Genomic DNA, 25,104 nt, shown 5'->3' with positions numbered 1-25,104 from the left:
GAGGGAGAGATTCGGCGGGGAGCCGCCGGCCATGGCTTGGAGGCGATGGATAGATCTCGGAAAGTGGAAAAAGATGGAGGAGAGAGAACCGCTCGTGTACGCAGTCTCTCACAGCAGGGCCTTCCTTTTCTTTTGTCTCACAAAAAATAAGCATCGGCCGCGGAGGTGGGCCCTCTCGATAGTGCCCACATGGAGCCCACCGCCGTCTCTGGTCTCGGTCAGTTGAGACGTGAGACTCGAGACGGAGACCTATTTTGTAAGAGCATCTCCAGCCGCGCCCCAACAGGCCCTTTCCAGACGTTTTTGTCGCGCCGGCGCCAAAAAACGGCCCAGTCGCCCCCCTCCCCTCCCCAAAAGCCTATTTTTCGCCGACTCGGGTCAAAACTGGTGCCGTCGGACCCAGGCAGAACCCGGTGCTCTGGGGGGCGCTTGGGGCGTCGGCACAAGCGAAAAGGCGTGTGGGTCCGCCCTGTCGGCGAGTCGAGCGCCTCTTCCCGCCGTTTTTTCCCGCTTTTCCCCCACTTCCCTCCCATTTTTTCCTTTCCTCCCGCCAATCTCTCTCTCGCTCGCCTCCCAGCCGGTCGCCATGCCACCGAAGAAGTATGTCGTCCCCCGCGCCGCGGCAACCGCGACCGCCTCCGTCGCCCAGCCGAAGCAGAGGAAGCCGAGGGCGCCGCCGTCCAAGCCACCAGGCATGCCAAACGCCGAGTGGAGGGCGAAAGTTCAGCGACGGGAGGCTGTCACCGCCGACCGGCGGAACAGGGCCATCGCCAAGAAGGCCCGTGACAACGCGGCACGCGCGGCTGCGGTTGCCGCTTCGGCGGACCAAACCGAGGCCGAGGCGACCCGCGCGGGGATGATGAATCCACCCGGCAACCACGCCCAGTACGCTCCCTAGGGCCAGCAAAGCGTCGGCTCTCCGTCGCCGCAGCCATGGGGATCGCCCTCGCCGGGCTACGCCGACGGGGACGCGCACGGTGGGTTCAACCCAAACGTCACCTTCCCCCATGGACACCCGGCCCAGCGCACGCCCTCGCCCGCCTTCGCCGGCGTGCAGTACCCTCATACACTACTCGCCGCCCGCCTACGCGTCCTCCCCGACGCCCCCTCTCCGCCGTTGTGCGCTGCCTTTCTCGCACCTCAGCGACACCGACGAGACCGAGGGCGACATGGACGACATCATCGCGGCAGGTTCGATCGCGGCCGCCGCGTCTCCCGGGTTCATCACCCCGGACGAGACGGTGGATCTCAGCAGCGGCATGGACGGCGAGCTCGGCTACGTCTACGACAAGGAGGAGGAGGAGGAGCAGGAGGAGGAGGATGAGGAGGAGGAGGAGGAGGAGCCGGTGACTGTTCCGGCGAAGAGGCGCAAGAAGAAGAAGCGGGCGGCCAGGTCTGGCGAGTCGCGCATCAAGTGGGCGTCCAAGGAGGAGGAATGCCTCGCCGAAGCATGGAAATTCGTCTGCCTTGACCCGACCACCGGCACGAACCAGAGCATCTAGACGTACTGGGAGCGCATCAAGGCCGTGTTCGACGAGCGCAAGCTCGTCGACCTGTACTTCAAAGGCGTCTACATGCAGCGCGGCTCGAAGGCAATGGCGAACCATTGGGGGCGTATCCAGGGGGCCTGCAACAAATGGCATGGGGTCGTCGAGTAGGTTGCGGCTTGCCCGGAGAGCGGCGCCAACGTTGAGGATCAGGTATGCCACGCCGGTCTCCCGCCTCTCTTTGTCGTCTACGCCCGCCAACTGTTTGTTCCTCCGCGCAGTTGCTGCGCATGTTCGCCCTGTACCGGCAGAGCAACAGTGACACCGAATTCAAGTACCTCCACATTTACAAGCGCATTGACAAGTGCGAGAAGTGGGCGGAAGTCCGGCGCACCCTCGACAAGGCCAAGGAGACCTACAAGCCGAACGCGCCGACTCCTGGCGCGTCAGAAGGGCGGCCGGACGGCAACAAAGGTGCCAAGAAGGGGAAACACGCTGACGCGGCCACCGCTCGAGTGCAGGAGTCCATCGAGCACTGCCTCGCCGACGCGCAGGACCGAGCCGTCCTTCGTGAAGAGAAGACCGAGGCGCGGTGGTCGGCGTTGATGTCGAGCAGCGCCGTCAAGCTCAACCTACTCCGGACCAACGTCGCCGCGAAGAGGAGAAACACCGACCTGGCTTTTCTGCTGGGTGGGGCGGACATGCTCTAGAGCACCGACGAGGCGGTCAAGGCGTGGTACTTGGTGGAGCCGACGCCAAGCCCGAGCGATGATGCCGCCGAGACTCCCCGCAGCACAGAAGCCACGCCGACGCCGCCAAGCACAGAGACCCCGCCAAGCCCGAGCGATGATGCCGCCGAGACTCCCCGCAGCACAGAAGCCACGCCGACGCCGCCAAGCACAGAGACCCCGCCAAGCCCGCGCACGCCGACTCCGCCGACGCCGGAGGCCGACCTCGCCATCTGATGCGCACGCGCGTCCTTTCTGCTTTCTGTACGCCAAACTTTTCATTCGATCGCCGAACTTGTGGCCGCTTGATCGCCGGATTTGTGGCGTCTATTTTGTGAGTGGGAATGAACTACGTTTGAATTTGCCGCGGCTGGGGGGCGGCGCCTGGGGGCGTGGCTGGGAGGTAGGTCGCCCCCAGGGGACAATCTAGCGCCGGTTCGCCCCCAGGCCGCTCTTTTTCGGCGCCCTGGGGGGCTGAACGGCTGGAGATGCTTTGGTTCAAGTTTTGAACAGTAGTTGCATTGCATACACTTATCAACCCAGCCTGGTTAAGTAAAAACAGCCCCAAATGCTTCATCTGCAAGTTGTTTGGTTGCCTGCATCTAGGGTCCCTGCATTAGTTAATACGCAAGTGCACTTTGTTTGGTTGACTGCATTGGCCCAAGCGACACATGAACTCGGTGTTTGGTTGCACGCATGAGGTATGATTAAGAGCTAGCACTTCACTTAGCAGACAGGGTTAAGAGCTAGCAGAGGGAATGGCAGAAGAAGTGCAGTGTGCGCCGGACAATGGCGACTACGGCGGACAGTGGTCGTGGCGCCGTGTCCGACATGACAAGCATGGAGTAGGGGACGAGCGACCCCGTCGGTGGCACGGCGAGCGACACCGTCGGTGAACTAGTTGCGGTGCTCGCGCAAAGACAGTCGACAGAGGAGGAGAATGCAATGCCCGCGCCATGGTATCGTCAGTACAGTGGACGAGACAGAGGAGGCCGAGATGATCGACACCGGAAATGACTCGAGTGTAGTAGGGCGAGAGAGAGGAGGCCAAGATGATTGACCCCGTCGGCGGCGCGGCAAACTGCAGTGTACGCGCCATTACAGCGTCAGTGCAGTAGGAGGACGACAGAGAGTAGGCCGAGATGAGCGACGCCGTAAATGACTCTAGTGTAGTAGGACGTGTGCAAGGAGATCAAGGGGAAGGGCTTCGATGTTGAGAGGGACGAATAGGAGGGCTCTGAGCAGAGGACACAGGAGCTCGACATGGCGGCGTCAGTGCAGTAGACTGCTGCTCAAAGAGAGATGAAGCTACGATCGTCGAAACCAAAAACTTACAACACGAATGTTGTGAGGAACTGCAAGATTAGGCTGATGGTCAAAGAAAATTTCAAATGATCGATCGTGCGCGACGAATCTGACAAAATTTGTCTAGAATAGCTCCAAACGGGAAGACGAGATTAAGAACTTACGACCGATGAAACTACGAACTGATCGCCTGAATGGAACCGTAGCATCGAGGTGCATCTTTTTCGTGTAGAGCTTACCTTGAACCGAAGCACCGTTGTGTAGATCAGAGGGAGGAGATCAGATAGGAGCTTACTGGAGGTTGAAGAAGAACTCACATAATCACCTGCATCCCTCCGGTCTCCACTCGTGCAAGGGCCCACCGGCTTGCGCTCGCATCGGCCTGGCTCGCGAGAAACTGCCGATTCCTGGGTTTCCAGTGAGCCAGGCTCAGTGGTGCTTTAAGTTTCGTGCTATGCAGGCCCAACAGGAAAACCAGGCAACCAAACAGCCCGTTCCCTTCCCGCGCGAGCCTGGTTGGGCCTCATGCGAGCAACCAAACACGCCCTAAGACTACCCACAGTGGGAGTAACATAGGTAGTAACATCACACATATCTAGATAAAATAGATGATGTGGCAAGCAGAAGAAAAAGAGGCATGTAGTAAAATAGATGAAGTGATCGACTACCGCTGGCGCAAGGCCCCCAACAAGATGATCCGCCAGGGCAGAATTCGCTGGACGGGCACACCCGCTGAGGATTCCACGAAGGAGGACCTGGAAGATCTCCACCGGCGTTTCCCGCGCGCCCCAGCATGGATTCCGCTGCGCATCCTCAGCCTCCGCGACAAGAAAACAGGGCGCAAGACCGTGCGCCAAGGGCTCACGCATTGGTCTTACTCTTCTGCTGACAAGGCCAAGTGGGAGAACATCAGTCGTCTTCAACAACGCTTCCCTGATGCTCCGGCTTGGGGACAAGCCGTTTTTCAAGATGAGGGGATTGTCAGCGGCACCCAGGGAACAGGCCCGGAAGAGGCCACCTCAAGTGACACCGAACCACCACAGGAGGAGGAGCCCACCAGGCCCAGGCGCGAGCGGAAGCCCAACAGCAAGTTCACTGGGCCCGAGTGGGTGAGCGGCCCGCGCAGTGAAGACCTACCTGTATTTAACCCCCTCCCCTCCCAAGGGCTAGGGTATCCCGAAGGATCACGAACCTGGCGGCGGCGGCTGATAGCTACTTTCCTCCTTCCTTCTCCTAAATCTGGCTCGCTGAGCATGTAACTCGACTGATTTCCTGTGATTTGAGAGTGAGCACACTAGTAGTTCCTATCACAGGAGCAGAGGAAAACAAGGTCGCCGCTGCCCAACACACGACGAGAAACATAGAAAACACAACAACCCCGACGAATCATGCACTGAACTAATGGAAGACCAAATGGGGTCAAACTGCTTGCATAGCAGGAAAACACATGTGTCAAGAGAGACGGTGGGGGGGAGGAGGAGGTAGCCATGGGAGGGCTCGTCCGCCTAGCGCCGCGTGCCGGCCCGCCTGCGCCTCCGGGAATCGTCGGATCCGCCCGGATCCAGGCGCAACGAGGGTCACCGAAGGAGCGGCGAAGCGAGCTCGGGACGGGCCTCCTGCAGCGGGGTTCGTCTGCAGGGTAGAGAGATGGGTGTCCACGGCGGCCACCACCGCCATTGCCTCCCTTTGCCCTCGAGTGGAGCACCGCCGCCTGCGCGCACCGGCCGTCTTGCACCTGATCCGGAGGGGAGGTGGGTGCGTGGTGGAGCAGTAGAGGGTGGGTGGTGGCGTTTAGGGTTCAGAGGGAGGAGAGAGAGAGAGAGATAGAGAGGAGAAGGGAGGAGGCGATGGCGGAGGCGAGAGGAGGGGAGATGGGGCGCTCAAGACTTATCTCTCTCCGCGCTGAGAGGAGGGGAGATGGGGCGCTCGGGACTTATCTCTCTTCACGCCCTGTTAAAGGCGAATAAAAAGAGACGTGGCTGGTCGGGACTTATCTCTCTCCGCGCTGAGAGGAGGGGAAATAGGACGCTCATGACTTATCTCTCTCCGCGCCCTGTTAATGGCGAATAAAAAGAGACGTGGCTGGTGCCGCTAGTTGGGCGCACTCACTCATCTTTTATATGTTCAATGCCCACTATATCATGTTCAGAGGTTGCGTAAAAGTTGACTACATCTAATATCCAGCCTCCTTCATATTATTTTCTTCTATGATATATTCAATGTCAATCTAAACGTGCTTCTGAAGTCAATAACCATATCTTAGTTTTTTTTTACGATAGTCATCTGCTTCTTATCTGTTCTAGGTGTTCTTGCCTCTGAGCCCACTCTTTGCCATGATGTACTGATCTCCTCATTTTACATTATTTATGTTATTTGTATGTGCGATCTTGTCACAAGTTTTCCAAATTTTTGTTCATGTCAGTGTCACGAAAATCGTTTTCGACCAGTCCCAGTTTCTTTCTATCTACTTGCGTTTAACACCCAGTTGTAAAATAATGTGGCGCTGACACTCTCACCCGTCGTTGTGCCTCTCCAGGATTAGCCAACTCAAGCGACTTCTTGCCGGTGTACATCGGCGACGACGACCGCACGGACAATACTGGTGGCCAAGTGCGCCAAGGAGACCAGCACGTCTTACTCACTCCAGACCAGCAGAGTTTTTTCATTGCCTTTAGGCATTTGAAACGGAGATAGTATGATCCTCCTATATTTGCATGCTTGTAGCTCTGATCTACTCCCTCCGTAAACAAATATAAAAGCGTTTAGATCATTAATAATGATCTAAACGCTCTTATATTTGTTTACAGAGGGAGTATTTTATAAATGTGTGTTGCTGCTTTGTCTTATTTTTCCAACCAGTATATTGCTATATTGGTCAGCATTGCCTGTTAAGGGATTGCTAGCCAGGGCAAAAAAAACTGAAATTAGATAAAAAGGGGGTGGAAGGATCGCTTGTCAATCTGGCATAAGGATGGCAATGGGTAGGGTATGGGCAGGGTAGAGCAATACCATACCCATACCCGTATAGTCGGTGGGTACAAAATTCTATCCATACCCGTACCCATGGGTATGAAACTTTACCCATACCCATACCCGACGGGGTACCCGTACCCATTGGGTATCCAGCAGGTAGAATAAATAGTACATGAGTTGTCCACATTTGACAAAAAACAATTATCCCAACTCAATAACTGGTAGATGAGTACAACATACTCATAAATCGATACTCAAATCGATAGGAGTAGACAAGTCACATGACAAATTAATGATTAATTGACGACAATTTAACATTAGTTCACAAGCGGGCAGGGTATGGGTATACCCGCGGGTACAAGGTTATACCCGTACCCTACCCATGACTTAACAGGTAGGGTATGTGTCGTGGAATTGTCACGGCAGATGTCCTAAGTGTAAGGACTTAGTCGTGAGGCCAGCGCATCTATGTAGTAGCTTGAGAGGGGTTGATTGGGATGAGAGACGCAGGGCGGATCAACGCACAAAACAAGGGTTTAGACAGCTTCGGGCCCCGGGAAACATCATCCGGTAACAACCCTACATGCTGTTTGTGGCTAGGTCTCATTATGCTTATGAGAGAGTTGCCGGTAAGCCGGCTCTTTGAGTCTAGTCCTAGAGATTGTTTCTTGTTGCTCGTCCCTCTTTGGGGTGCCCTGCCCCTCCTTATATAAGTTAGAGGGGCGGGTTACATGCGGAGTCCTAGTAGGACTAGGGCTAGTCCATCTTTTCTTACAAGTTAATTACAAGTCCGGGTCTTACTTCCTCGTAAAGGAAATATTCGTCATCCCTTTCTTCTTAAGCCGGCCCACCATAACATGAGCCGGTCTTCTGGGCCTTGGGCCTAGTCTTCTATCTGACCCGCCGTCGGGGCCATCTATGAGTCGTCCGGTTCATGAGCTCGTCTGGCTGTGAGCCGCCAGACCCGTGAGTCGCCAGTCCTCCGGCGGGTCACGGTGAAGCGCCAAGTCCGGCCGGGTCATACTTCCGTCCGGGTCATTCCGCGGGGTATATCCCCGACATTAGCCCCCAGTTTAATTTGGATTTATCCATGTTAAACTAATCTGCAATATAAACACAAGAACAAATTTGACAGGTTGTGTTCCGGGTTAAATATTCTTGATAAGCCGGCACTTGATCATCCTTAAGTCCTTGTCATCTTCCTTCTTGATATGTATCCATAATCTCATAGCAAATCTCTTTAGTAGATATGTTCAAATTTTGCCAATGCAAAAAATCCAGAAAATCCGGGTCAATAGGCCAGCTTCAGAGTCAATTTGCTGACATTGGTCTCTTTGTCGAGAAATATTGTAAGAGATAACCCACTTGAGTCGGCTTTCAATGCTCTGACTTGACAAAAATATTGGTCTTCAAATATTCAACTTATATTCAGCCGGCTTAAAGATATAAAACTTGCCGGTTTATGAGTACCAACATTGTCGGGTTATAAAAGCTGATACTTCCGGGTCATGATTGTTGCCAACACCGGTTCATGTTGATAATGCCGGGTTGTAGACATAGGGTCATAATGATTGGTGACGCCGGGTCAATCTGGTTTGCTCAAAACAAAGAATTTGAAAATATTTCTTCGATAATAATATAATACCTGTAACCCCCAAGTCTTGAGGAGAACAAAGTGATGGCTTAAGACTTGCTTCAATATAAATGCTGCCACTTTGAAGAAATCCATATTGTTCATCTCAGTCACTAGTAACAACTGAATACTCCATATTATGTAGCCCCCAAGTGCCGGGTTGTCATGCTTGCAGCAACCTGGGACTTGTAATTGCCTTATGCTCATATAAACTTCAACCAGCGTAGCTCCCAAGGGCCGGGCCATTATGCAATAATGAGCAGGGACTTTGTAAATATGATCATTGATAATAACAGTATATAATGTAATCTCCACCATGGGGCTTGAACCCACGTCCACAAGGTTAAGAGCTTTGTACTCTACCAACTGAATAGTGGATCTTTCAATATAATGGATTAAGGCTTGTGTACCTCGAATTTTCGACAGGAGCAATTGGTAGCCCCTAAGGGCCGGCTCATTTAGAATGTGATGAGTCGGGTCTTCAATAAGTTGAGCCAAAAAGAATGACTTTGCATTAGCCCCCAAGTGCCATGGTGCATGCTGGCAGTGACATGGGACTTGTATATTCGTTGTAATCTCGATTTGAACAATGTAGCCCCCAAGTGCCAGGTCGTAAGCCTGCAGCGACTCGGAACTATTTCCTCCATTGTAAAATAAATCATGCCCATTGATAACAATAATAGCCGTTGCGCTGAAGCGACTTTGAAAACCTCAATCATAACACTGGTTATTGATAATCACAATAGAAATCCAGCCATGTTGGCTATTCAAGATTTGAATACCTCATCGGTTGACAAGTAAACCCGGAGTTTAAATACCTGGCGGCTCTTGGCCAATGACGACTTAATGCGCCTTCATTGTAAGCCGGAATTTTTGTAACCCGGCGGCTTATAGCCTTTGAGAAAACCAAGAATTGATAACCCTTTTGAGACACCAATTTCAATCTTTGATGATGGGCTTGAACTTAATCATTTATGTAAGTCATAGCCCTGTAAATCCTGCACAGAGTTTAAACAACATATGCCCTGGCGACTTAACGTTAAAAGACAGGGCGGGTAACCACCCAAATGTACTCTTATCCTGCACACAAGTAGATCACAAGATCCCTTGGCGGTTTACCGCAGGGCGGGTCATTATATCTCACATATAACCACTGTGATATTGATTTTGTACTGCCGGTTTATATGACCTGTGCAGTAAGGGTGATAATCCGATCCTTAGAAGCCAATGCTTCCACATAGATGATGATTGTCATAAGCTGGCGATTTATCATCGAAAATCAAGCCGGGTTAAATAGCAACCACTCATATACGCTTTAGATATGAAAAAAGAGCTTCAAATAAAATCCAAAAATTGTTTGCAAAAAGAGACTTCGAAAAATTTTGAGGCTTCTGATTCGAATACGATCAGAAAACCATCCCAAAGGGGTTAAGCTAAGATTCGAATACGATCATATAGCCCCCAGTGGCTTTGGCGTTGCCGATCAAGAGGGTACCGACAGCTATGTTCTCTTTGGTTCGAATACGACCTATGTTTGAACAGGAAGCCCCCAAATGACCTTAAGAGTTGTTTAACGACGCTGATTCGAATACGATCCACGTCGGTTCCCAAAGGGGGTTGAGCTATGGTTCAAATATGACCAAGAAACTCCCCAATGAGCTCGGCAGTGTGCCAATCAAAAGGGTATCGACAGCTATGTTCTCTTTGGTTCGAATACGACCTATGTTTGAACAGGAAGCCCCCTAGTGATCATGATAATATTTAACGACTCTGATTCGAATACGATCAGGGTCACACCCAAAGGGTTAAGCTAAATTCGAATACGATCAGCTCCCAGTGGTCATTAAAGCAGGGTACCTATATTTGAGTTGTGCCTTGAAACAGACTCTCTTTGGTCCCTTTAATTTTTCCTGAGAACTCGAACTTTGCGAGAGATAAATTCTTTTTGAATGGAAAAACCGGATATTGAAAGTTTCAAAGCTTTGTGATAAACAAATTTACCTTAAACCGGATTTTGAACCGGATTTGAGAGCTTTAAAACTTTGTGGCAGATAAATTTCCCTTGAACCGGATTTTAAACCGGATATTTAAGAGCTTCGGCGCTTTGCGGGAGATGTCAAGTCCCTTGAGCCGGATCTAAACCGGAATCCTTCTTTTTAAGCCAGAAATTTTCTGACGGCCTTTAAACTTTCACCAATATGGCGGCAGCCTCCGGGACCGGGTTATTTTTCCCTCCAATGACCCGGAGTTCTTGAATGCATTGAAATCAACCAATGATGCCGAGTCATATCATTGTAGCCCCCGAGTCTCAAGACGACTCGAGGAGTTGGCTTTGAGATTCTCCATATTGACCATAACATAAGGTGTATATCATTGGTGTTGATAGCGCGATGTGAATCCACAGAAAATTGAGGTGACTGCGGCGGGTTATAAATGACCCCGTATGAGCCGTGTCAGCAACTCGGCCAATGGTTCCTTCTAACTGGATGTTTTGAAGTTAACCAAACTGTAGTGACGGCGACTTGTGTGCATGCCCATTGAGCCGTCCAGTGCCGACGGCGGCTGATAACACATGAAAATTTTCCTCCAAGCTGTTGGAAGAAAACCGGGCTTCCCAAGTAGTGACCTGCTCATATTCAATAATCCGCTCATGCAGACAAATGCAATCCTGGTGTGTCGATGTAGACCAGGCCGCGAGAGGCGGACGAAAAAGACGACCTTAGCATCAGAGGCGGCTCAGACAGATGAACCGGCCGTGGTGTTGTAAACCGGCGCGGTCGGGCGAGTTAACCACGTCGTTTTGATGTAGTGAACAATTGTCCTGCATCAACAATATTGCAGACCAAGACAAAGATAAACTGCTCTTTTGATAAAAAAATAATATGTACCAGTAAAATATATTTTAGATGGATATCACCTGATGTGCCAGGCCGAAAATAATCCGCCATGAAATTAATGATTGCTAGGTGAAGTTGAAGTCACTCACGGGTGAGCCGGCCGCGGCGTGGTAAACCGGTGCCGACGGGTGAGTCGACCGTGGCGTTGTAAGCCGGCGCGGACAGCGAGTCGGCCACGACGTTGTAAGTCGGCGCGGTCGCGAGAGACGGCCACGGCGTTGTAAGCCGGCGCGGTCGTGAGAGACGGCCACGGCATTGTAAGCCGGTGCGGGAATCCGTTGAGTAAGGACAACCACCTGTGCCAAATAATGTTTGGCGTGTCTCCATCTCCGTGGTATAATACCACTTTGTGATGGATAATTTTCCTGCATATAAAAGACAACAGGGCAAAGTAGCTCTGGTTTTTGTCGGAGGTTGATCCAGTTGTGATAACAAGCCGACCATAAAAATCACCCGGTAGGTACAGTCAGCCGCGGCATTGCAAACGGTGCAGACAGAAAAATCAATCACAAGCACAGTAAGCCGTGCGGCCGGCGAGTCAATTGCGGGCATGGTCCCGGTTAGTTGATGTAACCGAGTCATAAGGACGGTTTACAAATTTCCGGTTCAAGGTGCGGCGGTAGTGGCCGCAGGAGTTGGCCGAGCACAGCAGAAAAATAGAACCGGCCCGCGCGGACCCCGCAACACACGGCAACCACAACGGCTCACGGCGGGCGGCTCAGACCAAAGGCTCAACGCGTCGGAGGCGCCGGCTTGAAGCAGCGCCTGGTAAGGGGAGGTGAGTTGTGTCAGAGGCAACAGCCTAGGTGATGGGGGCGCGGGTCACAGCCAGCGCGGATGGGTCGGCGGCGAGCTGATCCGGGGCGGCGCGAAGCCCGCGGAGCACCCGGCCGGAGCAGCGGCGGGCGGTTTGGCCCCGCTGTGGTTGAGGTGGATCGGCGAGCAACTTAGAGTCCAGCAGAGATGGAGCTGGGTGACTTTGAGAAAAAGCAGAAGACGACCGAGGCAGGTTCTTCCTCCTCTTCCGGGTCGGACAAAGTTCGTAGGCGGAGGCAGGAGCTGGCCCGAGACAAGCGGCGGATTGATTTTCTTCCTTTCCTTGCCTTCAACAGTAGACCACATGGACTAGGTGATTTTAATCTCCGAAACGCACATGGGCTGGGATCCCCATCGGGACCAAAGGAAACCAGCGATCCTCCTAGTAGTAGGTTTTCTCCTGGTTGTTTAGTAGCGATGGGATTCATGAAAAGTAGCAGCAGAAAACACGCCTGATCTCCTCGGAAGTAGACGTCGACTTGACGAAAAAACAGCTCCACCTGATTTGCTTGGCGGGCGTAATAACGGCCATGTGTAACAAACACTCATTCATTGTAGTGATCAGCGCATCAGTTTGCATCAGAACGGATCGTGTCACGTGCTAATCCGGATATATATATTCTCTCCTTGGTCGGGCTTGGCGACTTGCTGTTTCCGGGTTAGCTTGGCAATTTGACAAGTCTGAGTCCATGACCACGTCAGTTTCCAGGTTGCCTCTGCTTTCCGGTTTGTTCAATCACGACATGCTGAAATCTCCTACCGACACTTTGTGTTCCGTGCATCAAAATAATTGATCAATTCTAATTCCCTCCAGCATTGCCCCATCACTGCTAGTATTATTTTGTTTAACAAGGAAACCGACCAGGATCCTGGCGACTTGTTTAAAGTAGATGTATTCTTTGGCTTGCTCGGTGGCCGCTGCTCCAAATACCAATTTGTCTTCGGATTCGTCGAATCGCCGGGTCATCTTGCAAATCGTTCCACATATATTCTTCTTCTCGGCGGATTGCAGACCTCAGGATCCGGCTTGCAGAGGCGGCGGCTCTCGGCGCAGCCCTAAATTTTTGTTTAACCTTTAAACCCCACATATTATCAATTTAGTCCGACGAATTTGAAGCTGAAGCAGATTCTTTCAAACTGGCTCTTCTTCGTCCGGAAAATTGTGAGCTCCTCGATCCCTAGGAGAGATCCCTTCAAGAACTCAACACCACCGTGCGCAGCCCCACGGTGGGCGCCAACTGTCGTGGAATTGTCATGGCAGATGTCCTAGGTGTAAGGACTTAGTCGTGAGGCCAGCGCATCTATGTAGTAGCTTGAGAGGGGTTGATTGGGATGAGAGACGCAGGGCGGATCAACGCACAAAACAAGGGTTTAGACAGCTTCGGGCCCCGGGAAACATCATCCGGTAACAACCCTACATGCTGTTTGTGGCTAGGTCTCATTATGCTTATGAGAGAGTTGCCGGTAAGCCGGCTCTTTGAGTCTAGTCCTAGAGATTGTTTCTTGTTGCTCGTCCCTCTTTGGGGTGCCCTGCCCCTCCTTATATAAGTTAGAGGGGCGGGTTACATGCGGAGTCCTAGTAGGACTAGGGCTAGTCCATCTTTTCTTACAAGTTAATTACAAGTCCGGGTCTTACTTCCTCGTAAAGGAAATATTCGTCATCCCTTTCTTCTTAAGCCGGCCCACCATAACATGAGCCGGTCTTCTGGGCCTGGGGCCTAGTCTTCTATCTGACCCGCCGTCGGGGCCATCTATGAGTCGTCCGGTTCATGAGCTCGTCTGGCTGTGAGCCGCCAGACCCGTGAGTCGCCAGTCCTCCGGCGGGTCACGGTGAAGCGCCAAGTCCGGCCGGGTCATACTTCCGGTCGGGTCATTCCGCGGGGTATATCCCCGACAGTATGTGTACTACCCATGGGTATAAAATTGTGCCCATACCCTGCCCATACGGGTACGGTACCCATGGGTACCCGTACCCGTGGGTAAAACTGCCATCCTTAATCTGGCACCGCACAAACTTCCTCTTAGGAGGCGCCACCAGGTGGTGCCCCAACCCCTAGTATGTTGATGAAGGCGGACGAGCTGATTGATCGAAAGACCGGCCAATGGGATGTAGTTTTTGCTGTTAGGCGTGAGCCGAAGGGAAGAGGAATGAAAATAGATACTATACTAGGTAATTGCCCGTGCGTTGCACCGGGGGCCTAGGGTGAAATAATAGAATAACGGAACCCCGCATATTACAAGGACACCTCAAACCTCAGCTAATCTCTGCCATCAGGGGAAAGTATCAAACATATATATTCAGAATCCCCATGCACATCTCAAGCAGCATTATCTTCCCTTTCTTACTATTAAATCATTCTTATTTTCCTCCTCCTCCACCAACCAGACTTGCCATGCTTGTGTCGTCCAAGCCCATATAGAGGAGAAGATTAACACTCCATATTGAGAGAACAAATCAAGTTTAGTATGGGTTGTACCAGTGGCATGTTTGAGATCATAGGTTTCTTTGCTCATTATATATAAAATGTCAGTTAAGATTTTGGTACACTAACATGCAAATATACTTTGAAGTTTAAGTCCCACCCCATCACAATCAAAATTAAATACACTACCAAAAGGTCCAGCAGGGAATTAAAAAAAAAGTCTATTGGCCAAACCAACGTCACATGCAAATACAGTTGCAACATGGTCACATATAATTGAGCAACAAGAACTTAGTCAGACTACAAATTCATATTCATACAATCACTGACCAATTCATGAAGATCTGGCGCCCAAGCATATCATCAGCGGATCTGCAAGAAAAGTCACAGAGAACATGTATGTTTCAGAACAAAAGAAACTCACAGGAACGGAGTGGAGTGCAGGATACAGGGGACATGTATGTTTCAGAAGATGGGTGATGCAATGGTAATTCTACAATCTTTTGGCATCGTGTTGCTTTCCTTTTGCCAAAGCACCGGTGGTTCACCTTGCTTGCACTTGCAGGTAATGTTATTAGTACTATTCGCAAAAAAAAGGTACTGAATATTGGTCAACTTTGGTTAACTTCTCCTTTCTTCTTTGGAGCAACATCTGCGAGGCGTTACTGAAAGCGGCCATCCGCTGCGCCACTGAAAGCGATAGCAATAGCCTCCCACGGATCTGATTGAAGGGAGAGCCAACACCAAATATAGAAACATCAGAAGGGGACTCATAAGAAGGGGACTCATCGGAGATGACGCCAAGACGTCTCCGGCGGCAACGCACCTCCGTAGCCTCCATGCGGCGTAGGTTTCCTGCGCCATGCCTCCGTCACAGATCTGGCTTAAACTTGGGCCACGGTGAACAGAATCACCGATGTCGTCACGCCTCGGATCTCGCAGGCTGCAGCACACCCGACCTGCACGACCTGCAGGCTGCAACACAAGAAGAAACACACATGTTCAAAAATCAGGAGTCCCTCACGATTGACCTCAAGAAGAACGAGGCGTCGCCGGCGGCGGCATCGACACCGTGTCCTCCTGACGAGACGAGCCCAGCAGCGGCAGCACCGGGAGGACATGAGCTCTTGCTGACCCCCTCCTCGACGCCAGGGGCAAATTAGCTGCGGGCGGCAGCGACGAATCCCTGTGTCACGCGCTACGGTGACGTTAGGGCGTCGCTGGCGAGAGATCATGAACGGGGAGCGTACATCCTCCTGTCGTTCGCGAGATGGGGGAGACTGTGGCGGCGGCTATATCAGAGGTGGGATAAGGTTAAGGGGAATCAATCAGCGTGGTTGTTTTAGGAAGGTCTTTAATGCAAAACCGACGTGGGGAAGGATGTGATAAAACCAATCGCGAGTGCACCCGCGGGGAGGATGGACGAAACGAGCGACGTAGTAAGGTGGGAAACGGAACCTTGCGTTTCTTTTAGATAGTAGAGATATATGCTACTTCCTTCGTTCCAAATTTTTTGTCTTAAATTTGTCTAGATACGATATATCTAGTATTAAAGCGTGACTTGATACATCCGTATTTAACATATTTAAGACAAGAATTTTGGGACGGATGGAGTATATGTGTGGGAGGCTTGACCAAGACTTTTTTTTTTTACGCTGATGAAGACCTGTTTTAAATTCGGCGCTCGAGCCCAGTGGCGTTGGCTCAAGAATCGGGATTCGGGAAACATGCGCTGGCGTGTCTGCGCAAAAGCAGCGGAAATAGAGGATACGGCGCATATACGGCATGGAACAGTGCCCACCAGTGGCCCCGACACGTATGGCTGGACGTCCGTCCGCGCGTGATTTTCCTGGTCCGTGGACCAGAACGTCTACTTTTTGGCTGAGCCGTAGACCAGTTCACGAGTAACGTGACGGCCGTCAGCGACACGTACTGAACGTCCCGTGCGTGTGGTCAAAGTCGCCCACGTCCGGCTCGAGAGCAGTCCCCACCAAACCCAAGTCATTCTCGAAGCCTGCCGCCGCCGCGGACGGCTTGCCCAAATCCAGCAGTTTACGGCGAGCTGCGGTAGCTCCGGCCGGTGAGCACCGGAATAAGCTGAGCTCGAGTTCCTGCTTGATGTCGTAGACAGGTAACTGAATCCGGCCCGAATGTCGTAGACAGGTAACTGAATCAGGCTTTGATATGGCTCCAACGTGCGCATGAGAACAGTTGACACATCACAGAACATAATGAGAGCCACAATCATTTCATGTTTCTCACGATCATAGTGAAGGTGCACTGGCCGTCTCACAAACACATCGATATTCACACGAAAACAATGTCAACCTTGATAAGGTGTATAGCATAATTGGAAGTTTCTTTGGCTCGGTTGAGAAGGTACAGTTCACCAAGAGGACGCTCAGGAACATATGCGGCAAGATAAGCCGTAGGCAAGCTGACTTGTACTCAAGAAATATGTACTCAGAATCAAATGTGATAATTGTGTTTTAAATTCTGTAACATGTACTCTGACGGTTTTCTGGTGTGTTTCAGTGAGCACTGCCCCACGCTTGTTCCTCATGGGACGTGAGGCTGTACCTTGCCATTGAGTAATCTTTGTTCTCAACTTGTGTGTGTGACGGATCTGAAAAAATTCCGTACGTCTGCAAATGGTTGGGATATAGCAGACTGCTATCACATGTTGTATGTTAGGCAGGGTGTGTTGTGGACATGTGGCATCCCTGGTGCTAACCATATTGTCCAAGTGTCAGTGCGGGATGCTTGTGCGCCGTATGGGAGTGAATTGCAAAAAACATCGACACTTCAGGCAAGGTTTGCAGGAACCACACATTTACGGAATTGTGCCAAAAAGCACTAATGTTTTTCATATTTTTTTTGCAAAAACACTAGTTGGCGGCTTTGGACGTTTTGATGACGATTATGACAGGCGAGTCCCGCTTTGGCTGACGTGGCGTAATTGTTCGCAGATGACGCCGTTAGACCGGGGATTTTACACCAACACCCTTCTTCGAAAAATGAAAAAGCAATCAACCCCCTCATCTTCGTCTCTTCTCTCCGCCAGCAGCAGCAGCGGCCATGGGCATGGCCTGCCCTTAGCCGCCGGAGCAGCAGCTGCTGCTTTCGCCGGCGGCGGGCGGCGGAGGGCACGACGTGGAGCTGGCAACGAGCAGCCCGGCACGGGCATCCTCGAGCAGCTGCCGCGCGATGCTCTCCTCCTCGATGCCGCCGTCCAGGTTCCTCTCCTCCACCGTGGCGCGAGGCATCTACATATGCGACTTCTGCTCTGGTCCTCGTCCACCGCCGCCGCGTCGCTCTTGGAGTCCTCGCCGCCGGAGACACGCTCGTCCAGATCGGGCTTGGCATGCGGGTCGTCCACGGCCGCCGCGGTGACGGCGCTGCCGTGCTCCTGCTCGGCGCCGCCATCCTCCTCGGAGACAGCATCCTCCTTGCCCAGCGTGCCGTCCTCGGCCTCGGGCTCACGCGGCGGCGACGGCGGCGCCTTCTGCCCCGTCGTCCGGCCCGGCGATGGACGCGGACGAGGTCGACGTGAGGAAGTAGGCCCCGGTGACGCAGAGCGCCACGAGCACCCCCATGGTGGCGCGGGCACGGAGGAGGGAGGCCTGGGAGAGAGGGGCAGCATCTGGAGGGCATGGAGACGCCGGCGGCCGGCGGAGGGAGGCGGACCACGGGTGTTTTTTTAGAAGAAGTGCGGGAGTTTTTGATAAAAAAATATCACTAACGACGTCCAGCGTTGAACAGTTACGCCACGTCAGCAAAAACGGGACCCCCATGTTATAAACGTACTTAAAATGGTCTAAACAAGCAACTAGTGTTTTTGTAAAAAATTATGAAAAAAATTAGTGCTTTTTGACACAATTCCGTAAATGTGTGGTTCGTGCAAACCTTGCCTGAAGTGTCGATGTTTTTACAATTCACTCCGCCGTATGGTTCAAATTTTGAATTGCAGGTTATGTAAATTCATCAGGAAAAGTGCATGCATTGCCATCGGTCAGGCACTATAAGACTGAATGGCATGGTGATGCTTTGGTAGGCAGAGGTAGGCATTTCAAACCGAGTAAAGTATAATTCTTGAAATGGCACCGTCCAAGACAGAGGAAGCTGCAAGTGAGACGAGTGTGAGTGCTGCCGGCGCCGAGAAGGATGCAAGGCCGGAGGTGCAGGTGCGTTCGAGTGGTACAAGTTTTGTCAAATCTGTTGTTGCGCATACAGGTTTTGTGAATCCCTTCCGCGTTCATGGTGTGGGCGTCGGCGACCTCGTGGAGCCCCACGTATCTGCCGGAGCAAGCAGGCAAAGCTGTGTGCAAGGTGATTATCGGCGTGCTTTTGTTTTTTGTCAAACTCGGGCAATATCTAAAAACTGGATAAGCTTGCGTAGGTTCTTTTTTGAGGATAAGCTTGTAGCTTGCGTAGGTTTCGGTGCGGGGGACGAGCCGAGTGAAAGTTCCTTTTTCCTTCTGAGAAATCACCGAGCGAAAGATGATGGGGACGGGCCGTATGGTGTGGCCGTTAAGATGTCCTGCAGTCGGGACGGCTCAGCCTGGCACAGGAAAATGCGTCAGCTTTTCCTCAATTTTCTGGATCGCTCCAGCCCGAATACTGCGTTGAATACGCTGAATCGCACTGATCCACATGCAAGCGAACGGGAGAGGTATCGGGACCATCTAAGCCCGGGCTCAGAATCGAATTTTCCGACTAGTGTGGAGAGAGTTAAATCTGGAAGGAATTCGCTGCAAACTTATGGAAGCCGGTTCAGAAATGATCCTCAAACTAAAGGAGGAACAACTTAGAGTGATTATTATGGCTCTGATGGGGGGAGCGCAACAAATGGAGGGAAGAAGGCACAAGACGACAACGTCAGTGATTGGCTGCCTACATCTCAGCATCTCTGGCTGACCGGTTTCACAAAACAGATGGTGCGGCGTGTTGTCGGATAGGCCTCAGAAACAGATATGAAGAAGGCTGCAGGCTAGCTTAATACCCTGAAACTGAACACACTAGTGAGTGCTATTGGTTGTAAACTCCCTAGTGAGTGCAAAATGTACGTCCTGGGCGATCAGCAGCGACTACGAACTACTCCCTCCGTTCTTAAATATGTCTTTTTAGTGATTTCAAATGGATAATCACATACGGATGTATATAGACATATTTTAGAGTATAGATTTACTCATTTTGCTTCGTATATAATCATTTGTTAAAATCTCTAGAAAGACCTATATTTAGAAACGAATGGAGTAATAGATATCATTTTCTAGACTGCTGAGCCAAGTAGTGTAGTACTTGAACTTGTGTGACTATTTCTTTCTTAACACAGGTCTTGCCATTCCTGTCTCTCTGTGTACACCGTACGCACGCAGCACCCAGAATGCAGTGGCGATGAGCAATAACATGTCAGACCAGCCAGCATATTAACGATCCATCACACGCCCGTACAGTACATGCAGATTTTATTATTGATTATTAGGCGTGTACATGTTTGTCGGTAACAGAAAGGTGTAACAGCTCCCGGGTGTCTAGGCACCTTCTATGAACAGTACATTCAAAACAATAGAATTTTTAAAAAAAATCTGAAACTTTGCACCATCAAAGATGGTCAAACTTTATAGGTTCCTGCAAGTTTTCATGCCAAAATGTCATCGAGAGAAAGGTGTACAAACGAGTTTCAGATTTTAGTGCTAAAAGTACTCGAAACTTCAAGCACCGAAATCTTTTTCGTGTGTAGAGCTCCTCAAATAGTTTTTTTGGCATGAAAACTTGCAAGCACTTACAAAGTTTGATCATCTTTGATGTTGCAAAGTTTTAGAATTTTTAGATTCTTTTCTATTTTTTATTTTACTGTTCATAGAGGGTGCCTAGGCACCCGAGAGCTGGAAAACCACTCTCTTGTTAGTAACCGCTGGCGCTGACGAAATCTCACTACTACTAGACAGTATAGTAAGCGATCGAGCATCTATATATCTGGAGACTAGAGATCGAGTGCACCTCGACGCCCGGCGAGATCAGTAGCTCAGATGCCAATGTTGGGGTAAGAGCCGCCGGAATGGGGGCTAGGCAGGGAGGACCTTATTCCATCTCCACGAAGCCGCCACCGCCTCGTCTATTTGAGCATGACACAAAAAACCTTAACCAAACTAAAAAAACCCTAAAAATAGACCCCACCCACCGGCAATGGGCCAGGATCCATTGCGTCTCCATGGTTCTAGGGCCACATGCGACGAGGCAGACTAGCGGGGGCGCTGATAAGAGGCAAGGAAACCCTATTCGCCTATTCACTTGAGTCGTGGGCTGAAGGGTACCAGCACCACCATGCTAGAGCCCATTTTTCTTACATTAATAAGCCAAAACTACAGCTATATGTCAAACAATTGAACACAATCAAGTGTAAAAAAATAACTAGTGGACCAAATGAGCATAAATCTTGCTTTAGTAACTTATTTATTTTTTGCAAGGACTTTGTTAATACAAAGAACACATTCAGCTATAAAAAACATTAACTGGAGGAACAAATCATAAGTGCCCTAGGACAATCAAAATTACTAGTAATAACATCTTATATTATGGGACATAGGGAGTATCGGCGAAACATTAACTTTCCTACTAGTACTAGTTACATTCGTGAGTTTATGGTGTGCACGCAGGTCACTATCGAATCTGATTTTTTTTTGAGGGACGAATCTGATTTGTTGGAATTGATCAACGCATGCATTGGCGAAGTTGACATCTTCAGCCTCTATACTGAACGTTAGCGGAGTGTTTTGCAATTGCATCGCTGATAGAAGGAATTTCATTTACACACTGCCCACGAAAAGTGAATATTGTTGCCCATCAATTGGCAAAAATATCTTATGATCTTTTAGATTTAAAGTTGGGATATTGATCCACCCTCGTTCCTGTTGCCCTTTGTACTACATGATGTAACTCTTTTGATATGAGCAATAAACTTTGAGGGTTAAAAAAAACTAGTTACATTCGTATGGGATGTGTGCACTAGGCAGTAGGCGGTACAATCCAATAAGGTTTGGTGCGTGCAAGAGTCAAGTCCCTTTCATGAACCACAAGAATCTCAAGGACTTCTTCCATCAGGTCGTAGATGCACAGATCCCCATCATCCTCGAGGAAGTTCTTCATGAAGTAGACGCGGTTCCTTTGCAGGTTGCACGCGCTCGCCGGGCAAGAAACCGCATTGCCTCCATGAGCCAACATGAAGACCCTGTCTCCAATGTCACGCACCTTGCGCCAGCGGCGGCCATGGTCGAAATCCATCTTGAGGACAAGGACGGCGCCGATGTCGTTGGGGTCAAATCCCCGGAAGCAAACGCAGACCTGGAAAAGCTCCCCCTTTGACTCCAGCAACCTGGTCACGCCGGAGCACATGCCTTCCGGCAGAGTGATGGCGGCGTCCACGTCCTCCAGCGTGTGAAGCTCAGCCGTAGGGGCAGGGGTTCCGAAGTCGAGGTGAACGACGCCCATCTTGTATTGGTTTGATTCTGAGAAGATGAAATGCAGCTTCCCACCCAGGGCGGCGGCCACGCCAGCTATGACTCTCTTGGTCGGGGGAGTGGAAGTGCAGTCGTCGTCGCTGTCGCCCTCTGGAAGAGTATACTCGCCGACGTCATATGTGTGCTGCGCCCATTCCCTACTACTTCCTCCGTTGATTCGGCGGAACCACATATCAGGGTCAGCGACGTCGAGCAGCACGACGGCGCACTCAGGATACGCGGCGAAGCTGTTGGTGAGGTAGCAGGTGCAGTTGGTGGGGATGTAGTGGTCGTCTCGTATGGGCGGGAGGGGTATGGTCTCTCCGGTGACCGGATGCCACAGCCAGGTCTCCCACGGGGCGGCGCCGTGCAGGATGAAGATCCAGCCCTGCGGGGTGGCGAAGCAGATCTGGTTGTTCTGCGGGGATAGCATGGCGGGTGTCGGATCCGTGCATGTTCTCTCTTCCGATATGCTAAACATGAGCATCTCCAGGATATGTTCATCATCGCCTTTGGTGGCCGCCGTCGTCTCGTTCCGTGCGGGCTGGTGTTCGAAGACGAGCAGTGGAAAGGAGTTGAGGGCGCTGTTGAGGATATAGACCTTAGAGTCACCCGCCAGGAGGAGCCGGGTTACTCTAATGGTCATTACCAGAAGCCCGGAGCCAAGCCTGAAGACGATGGGCCAGAGATGGGCTTAAGACCCGGATATGGCTTAAGGCCCGCAGTTACAATCATTATTATGGTAAAACTTGTAGTGTAAGGCAAGTATAGTTGAGAGTCCGAGCCAGACACTCTTATGAGCCGGCCGGGACTCTAAGGGCTGCTGGGCGTCAGCCTCCCTATATAAAGGGACGACCCGGCAGCGGTTTAGGGACAAGAACAATCTCACCGAGAGCCGGGCATAGCAGTTTAAGCTCCCTGGTGATCGTAACCCTAATCAATACCACCTCAAACTGGCCGTAGGCTTTTACCTTCATCGTAAGGGGCCGAACCAGTATAAACCCTCGTGTTCCTTGTCCCGCATTAACCCCTTCAAGCTTCCTAGTTGCGATGGCTCCACGACTAAGTCCTAGCTCGAGGACATCTGCCGTGACAATTCCACGACAGTTGGCGCCCACCGTGGGGCTGGCGCACGGTGGATTTGAGTTCTTGAAGGGCAGCTTCGAAGGGCTCAAGGGATACGCTGTGGGCCGGATGACCAAGAGTCATCGCGGCAAGCTCTACATCGACGATGCAAACTGGGGCCCCGACGCCGGCTCAATTGAGTACGGGTACCGGGTCCCCTTCGGCGGAATTCATGTTTTCATTGGCAAGATTGGTGAGCCGGGCCCTGAGCCGGGTCTCTGCGCCGATCTCATCGAGACGGCTCAGCTTGCGCGACCCGCCCGGGCCCGGCCTGCCTTAAGGCATGCTTTTGTGGGGTGTATCCATGGAGGACTCTCCGATCGATCTGGATCTGATGATGAGACGGCCGCCGGCTCTGACGGCGAGTCGGCCACCGATGAGTCAAAATCGTTGTACCAACTTCAAGATGGCAGGCTCATGGGTTGTTCCGATGGTGACAGTATTCCGGACCTATTTGAGCCGCCAAGTCAGGTTGGAGTTTTTATGGCGGGTGCGCAGCCTGTTCAGAACCCCGCTGCTGGAGCGGGAAACCCGGTGCCTTCTCCGGCTCAGGTGCTAATGGATCTCACGGACAAGATGACGGCCCTGTTAACCGCCACGGTTGACCCGGCGGATCAAGCTCGGCATGACGCGGAGGTGGCACAGTTAAAATTGGATCTAGTGAAGGCTAAGGAGGATCTGGCAGCGGAGGGGATCAGGATGACTGCGGAGCGGGCGGCTCTCGATGCCCAAACCCAGTTGATTCAAGCGCAGTCCTTCCGGCTCACGATGGATCAAAACACGGCCAATGAGGTCCTGAGAAGGAGGCATCAAAAGGCCCAATCTAGACTCCCTCCGGCTTACGATCCACGCAACCTTTTCAACACGCCAGGTGCAGGGTCTAGTAACCCGCCAGGGATCATAGTACCCGGGTCCGGGACCCCTATTCAGCCACAAGTGATGGGGCCTCCCCAGGTGCCCCCTGCCCCGCCTCAGTACGTGCCAATACCCCCGGGTCATTATAATAACCCGCTAGAGAACATGGTCGCTGCGGCAGCACGGCTGGCGGCTCTCCCAGTTGACGGCGACTATCCGACGGCTATTGAAACCCGCCGGGTCAGGGAACTCCTTCAGACAGCACTGGCGCAGCAAGAGGCGTACTCCTACAGCCGGGACAGGATCCACTCGACCCCTCGTCCAGGCCAGAGCCCGAGTTACAGCCGGCACATGGTCTCAGTGTTGGAAATATGCCCTAGAGGCAATAATAAATGGTTATTATTATATTTCTTTGTTCATGGTAATTGTCTATTATTCATGCTATAATTGTATTGTTCGGAAATCGTAATACATGTGTGAATACATAGACCACAACGTGTCCCTAGTAAGCCTCTAGTTGACTGGCTCGTTGATCAACAGATAGTCATGGTTTCCTGACTATGGACATTGGATGTCATTGATAACGGGATCACATCATTAGGAGAATGATGTGATGGACAAGACCCAATCCTAAGCATAGCATAAAAGATCGTGTAGTTTCGTTTGCTAGAGCTTTTCCAATGTCAAGTATCTTTTCCTTAGACCATGAGATCGTGCAACTCCCGGATACCGTAGGAGTGCTTTGGGTGTGCCAAACGTCACAACGTAACTAGGTGACTATAAAGGTGCACTACGGGTATCTCCGAAAGTGTCTGTTGGGTTGGCACGGATCGAGACTGGGATTTGTCACTCCGTGTGACGGAGAGGTATCTCTGGGCCCACTCGGTAATGCATCATCATAATGAGCTCTATGTGACTAAGGCGTTAGTCACGGGATCATGCATTGCGGTACGAGTAAAAAGACTTACCGGTAATGAGATTGAACAACGTATTGGGATACCGACGATCGAATCTCAGGCAAGTAACATACCGATTGACAAAGGGAATTGCATACGGATTGATTGAATCCTCGACACCGTGGTTCATCCGATGAGATCATCGTGGAGCATGTGGGAGCCAACATGGGTATCCAGATCCCGCTGTTGGTTATTGACCGGAGAGGCGTCTCGGTCATGTCTGCATGTCTCCCGAACCCGTAGGGTCTACACACTTAAGGTTCGGTGACGCTAGGGTTGTAGAGATATGTGTATGTGGAAACCCGAAAGTTGTTCGGACTCCCGGATGAGATCCCGGACGTCACAAGAGGTTCCGGAATGGTCCAGAGGTGAAGAATTATATATAGGAAGTCAAGTTTCGGCCATCG

At 51.4% G+C, this 25,104-nt stretch overlaps 1 protein-coding gene and 1 long non-coding RNA gene across 2 annotated transcripts; both read right to left on the bottom strand.

Moving 5' to 3' along the window:
- Window positions 1-14,470: 14,470 nt before the first annotated feature.
- Window positions 14,471-15,559, bottom strand: LOC120967138 (uncharacterized). The gene is made up of 2 exons (XR_005761058.2): window positions 15,089-15,559; window positions 14,471-14,983 (listed from the first exon to the last, which is right to left on the bottom strand). It is a non-coding gene; the product is annotated as an uncharacterized lncRNA (long non-coding RNA).
- Window positions 15,560-21,270: 5,711 nt separating this feature from the next.
- LOC109773553 (uncharacterized) lies at window positions 21,271-22,194 on the bottom strand. The gene has a single exon (XM_020332243.1). The coding sequence runs from the start codon at window positions 22,192-22,194 to the stop codon at window positions 21,271-21,273; it is 924 nt and encodes a 307-aa protein (XP_020187832.1).
- Between the last annotated feature and the right edge of the window lie 2,910 nt (window positions 22,195-25,104).

Source organism: Aegilops tauschii, chromosome 1 (genome assembly GCF_002575655.3).
Source record: "Aegilops tauschii subsp. strangulata cultivar AL8/78 chromosome 1, Aet v6.0, whole genome shotgun sequence".
NCBI classification, from domain to species: domain Eukaryota; kingdom Viridiplantae; phylum Streptophyta; class Magnoliopsida; order Poales; family Poaceae; genus Aegilops; species Aegilops tauschii.
The sequence above is the reverse complement of the archived record's forward strand: the minus strand, read 5'-3'. Positions and strand labels throughout refer to the sequence as shown.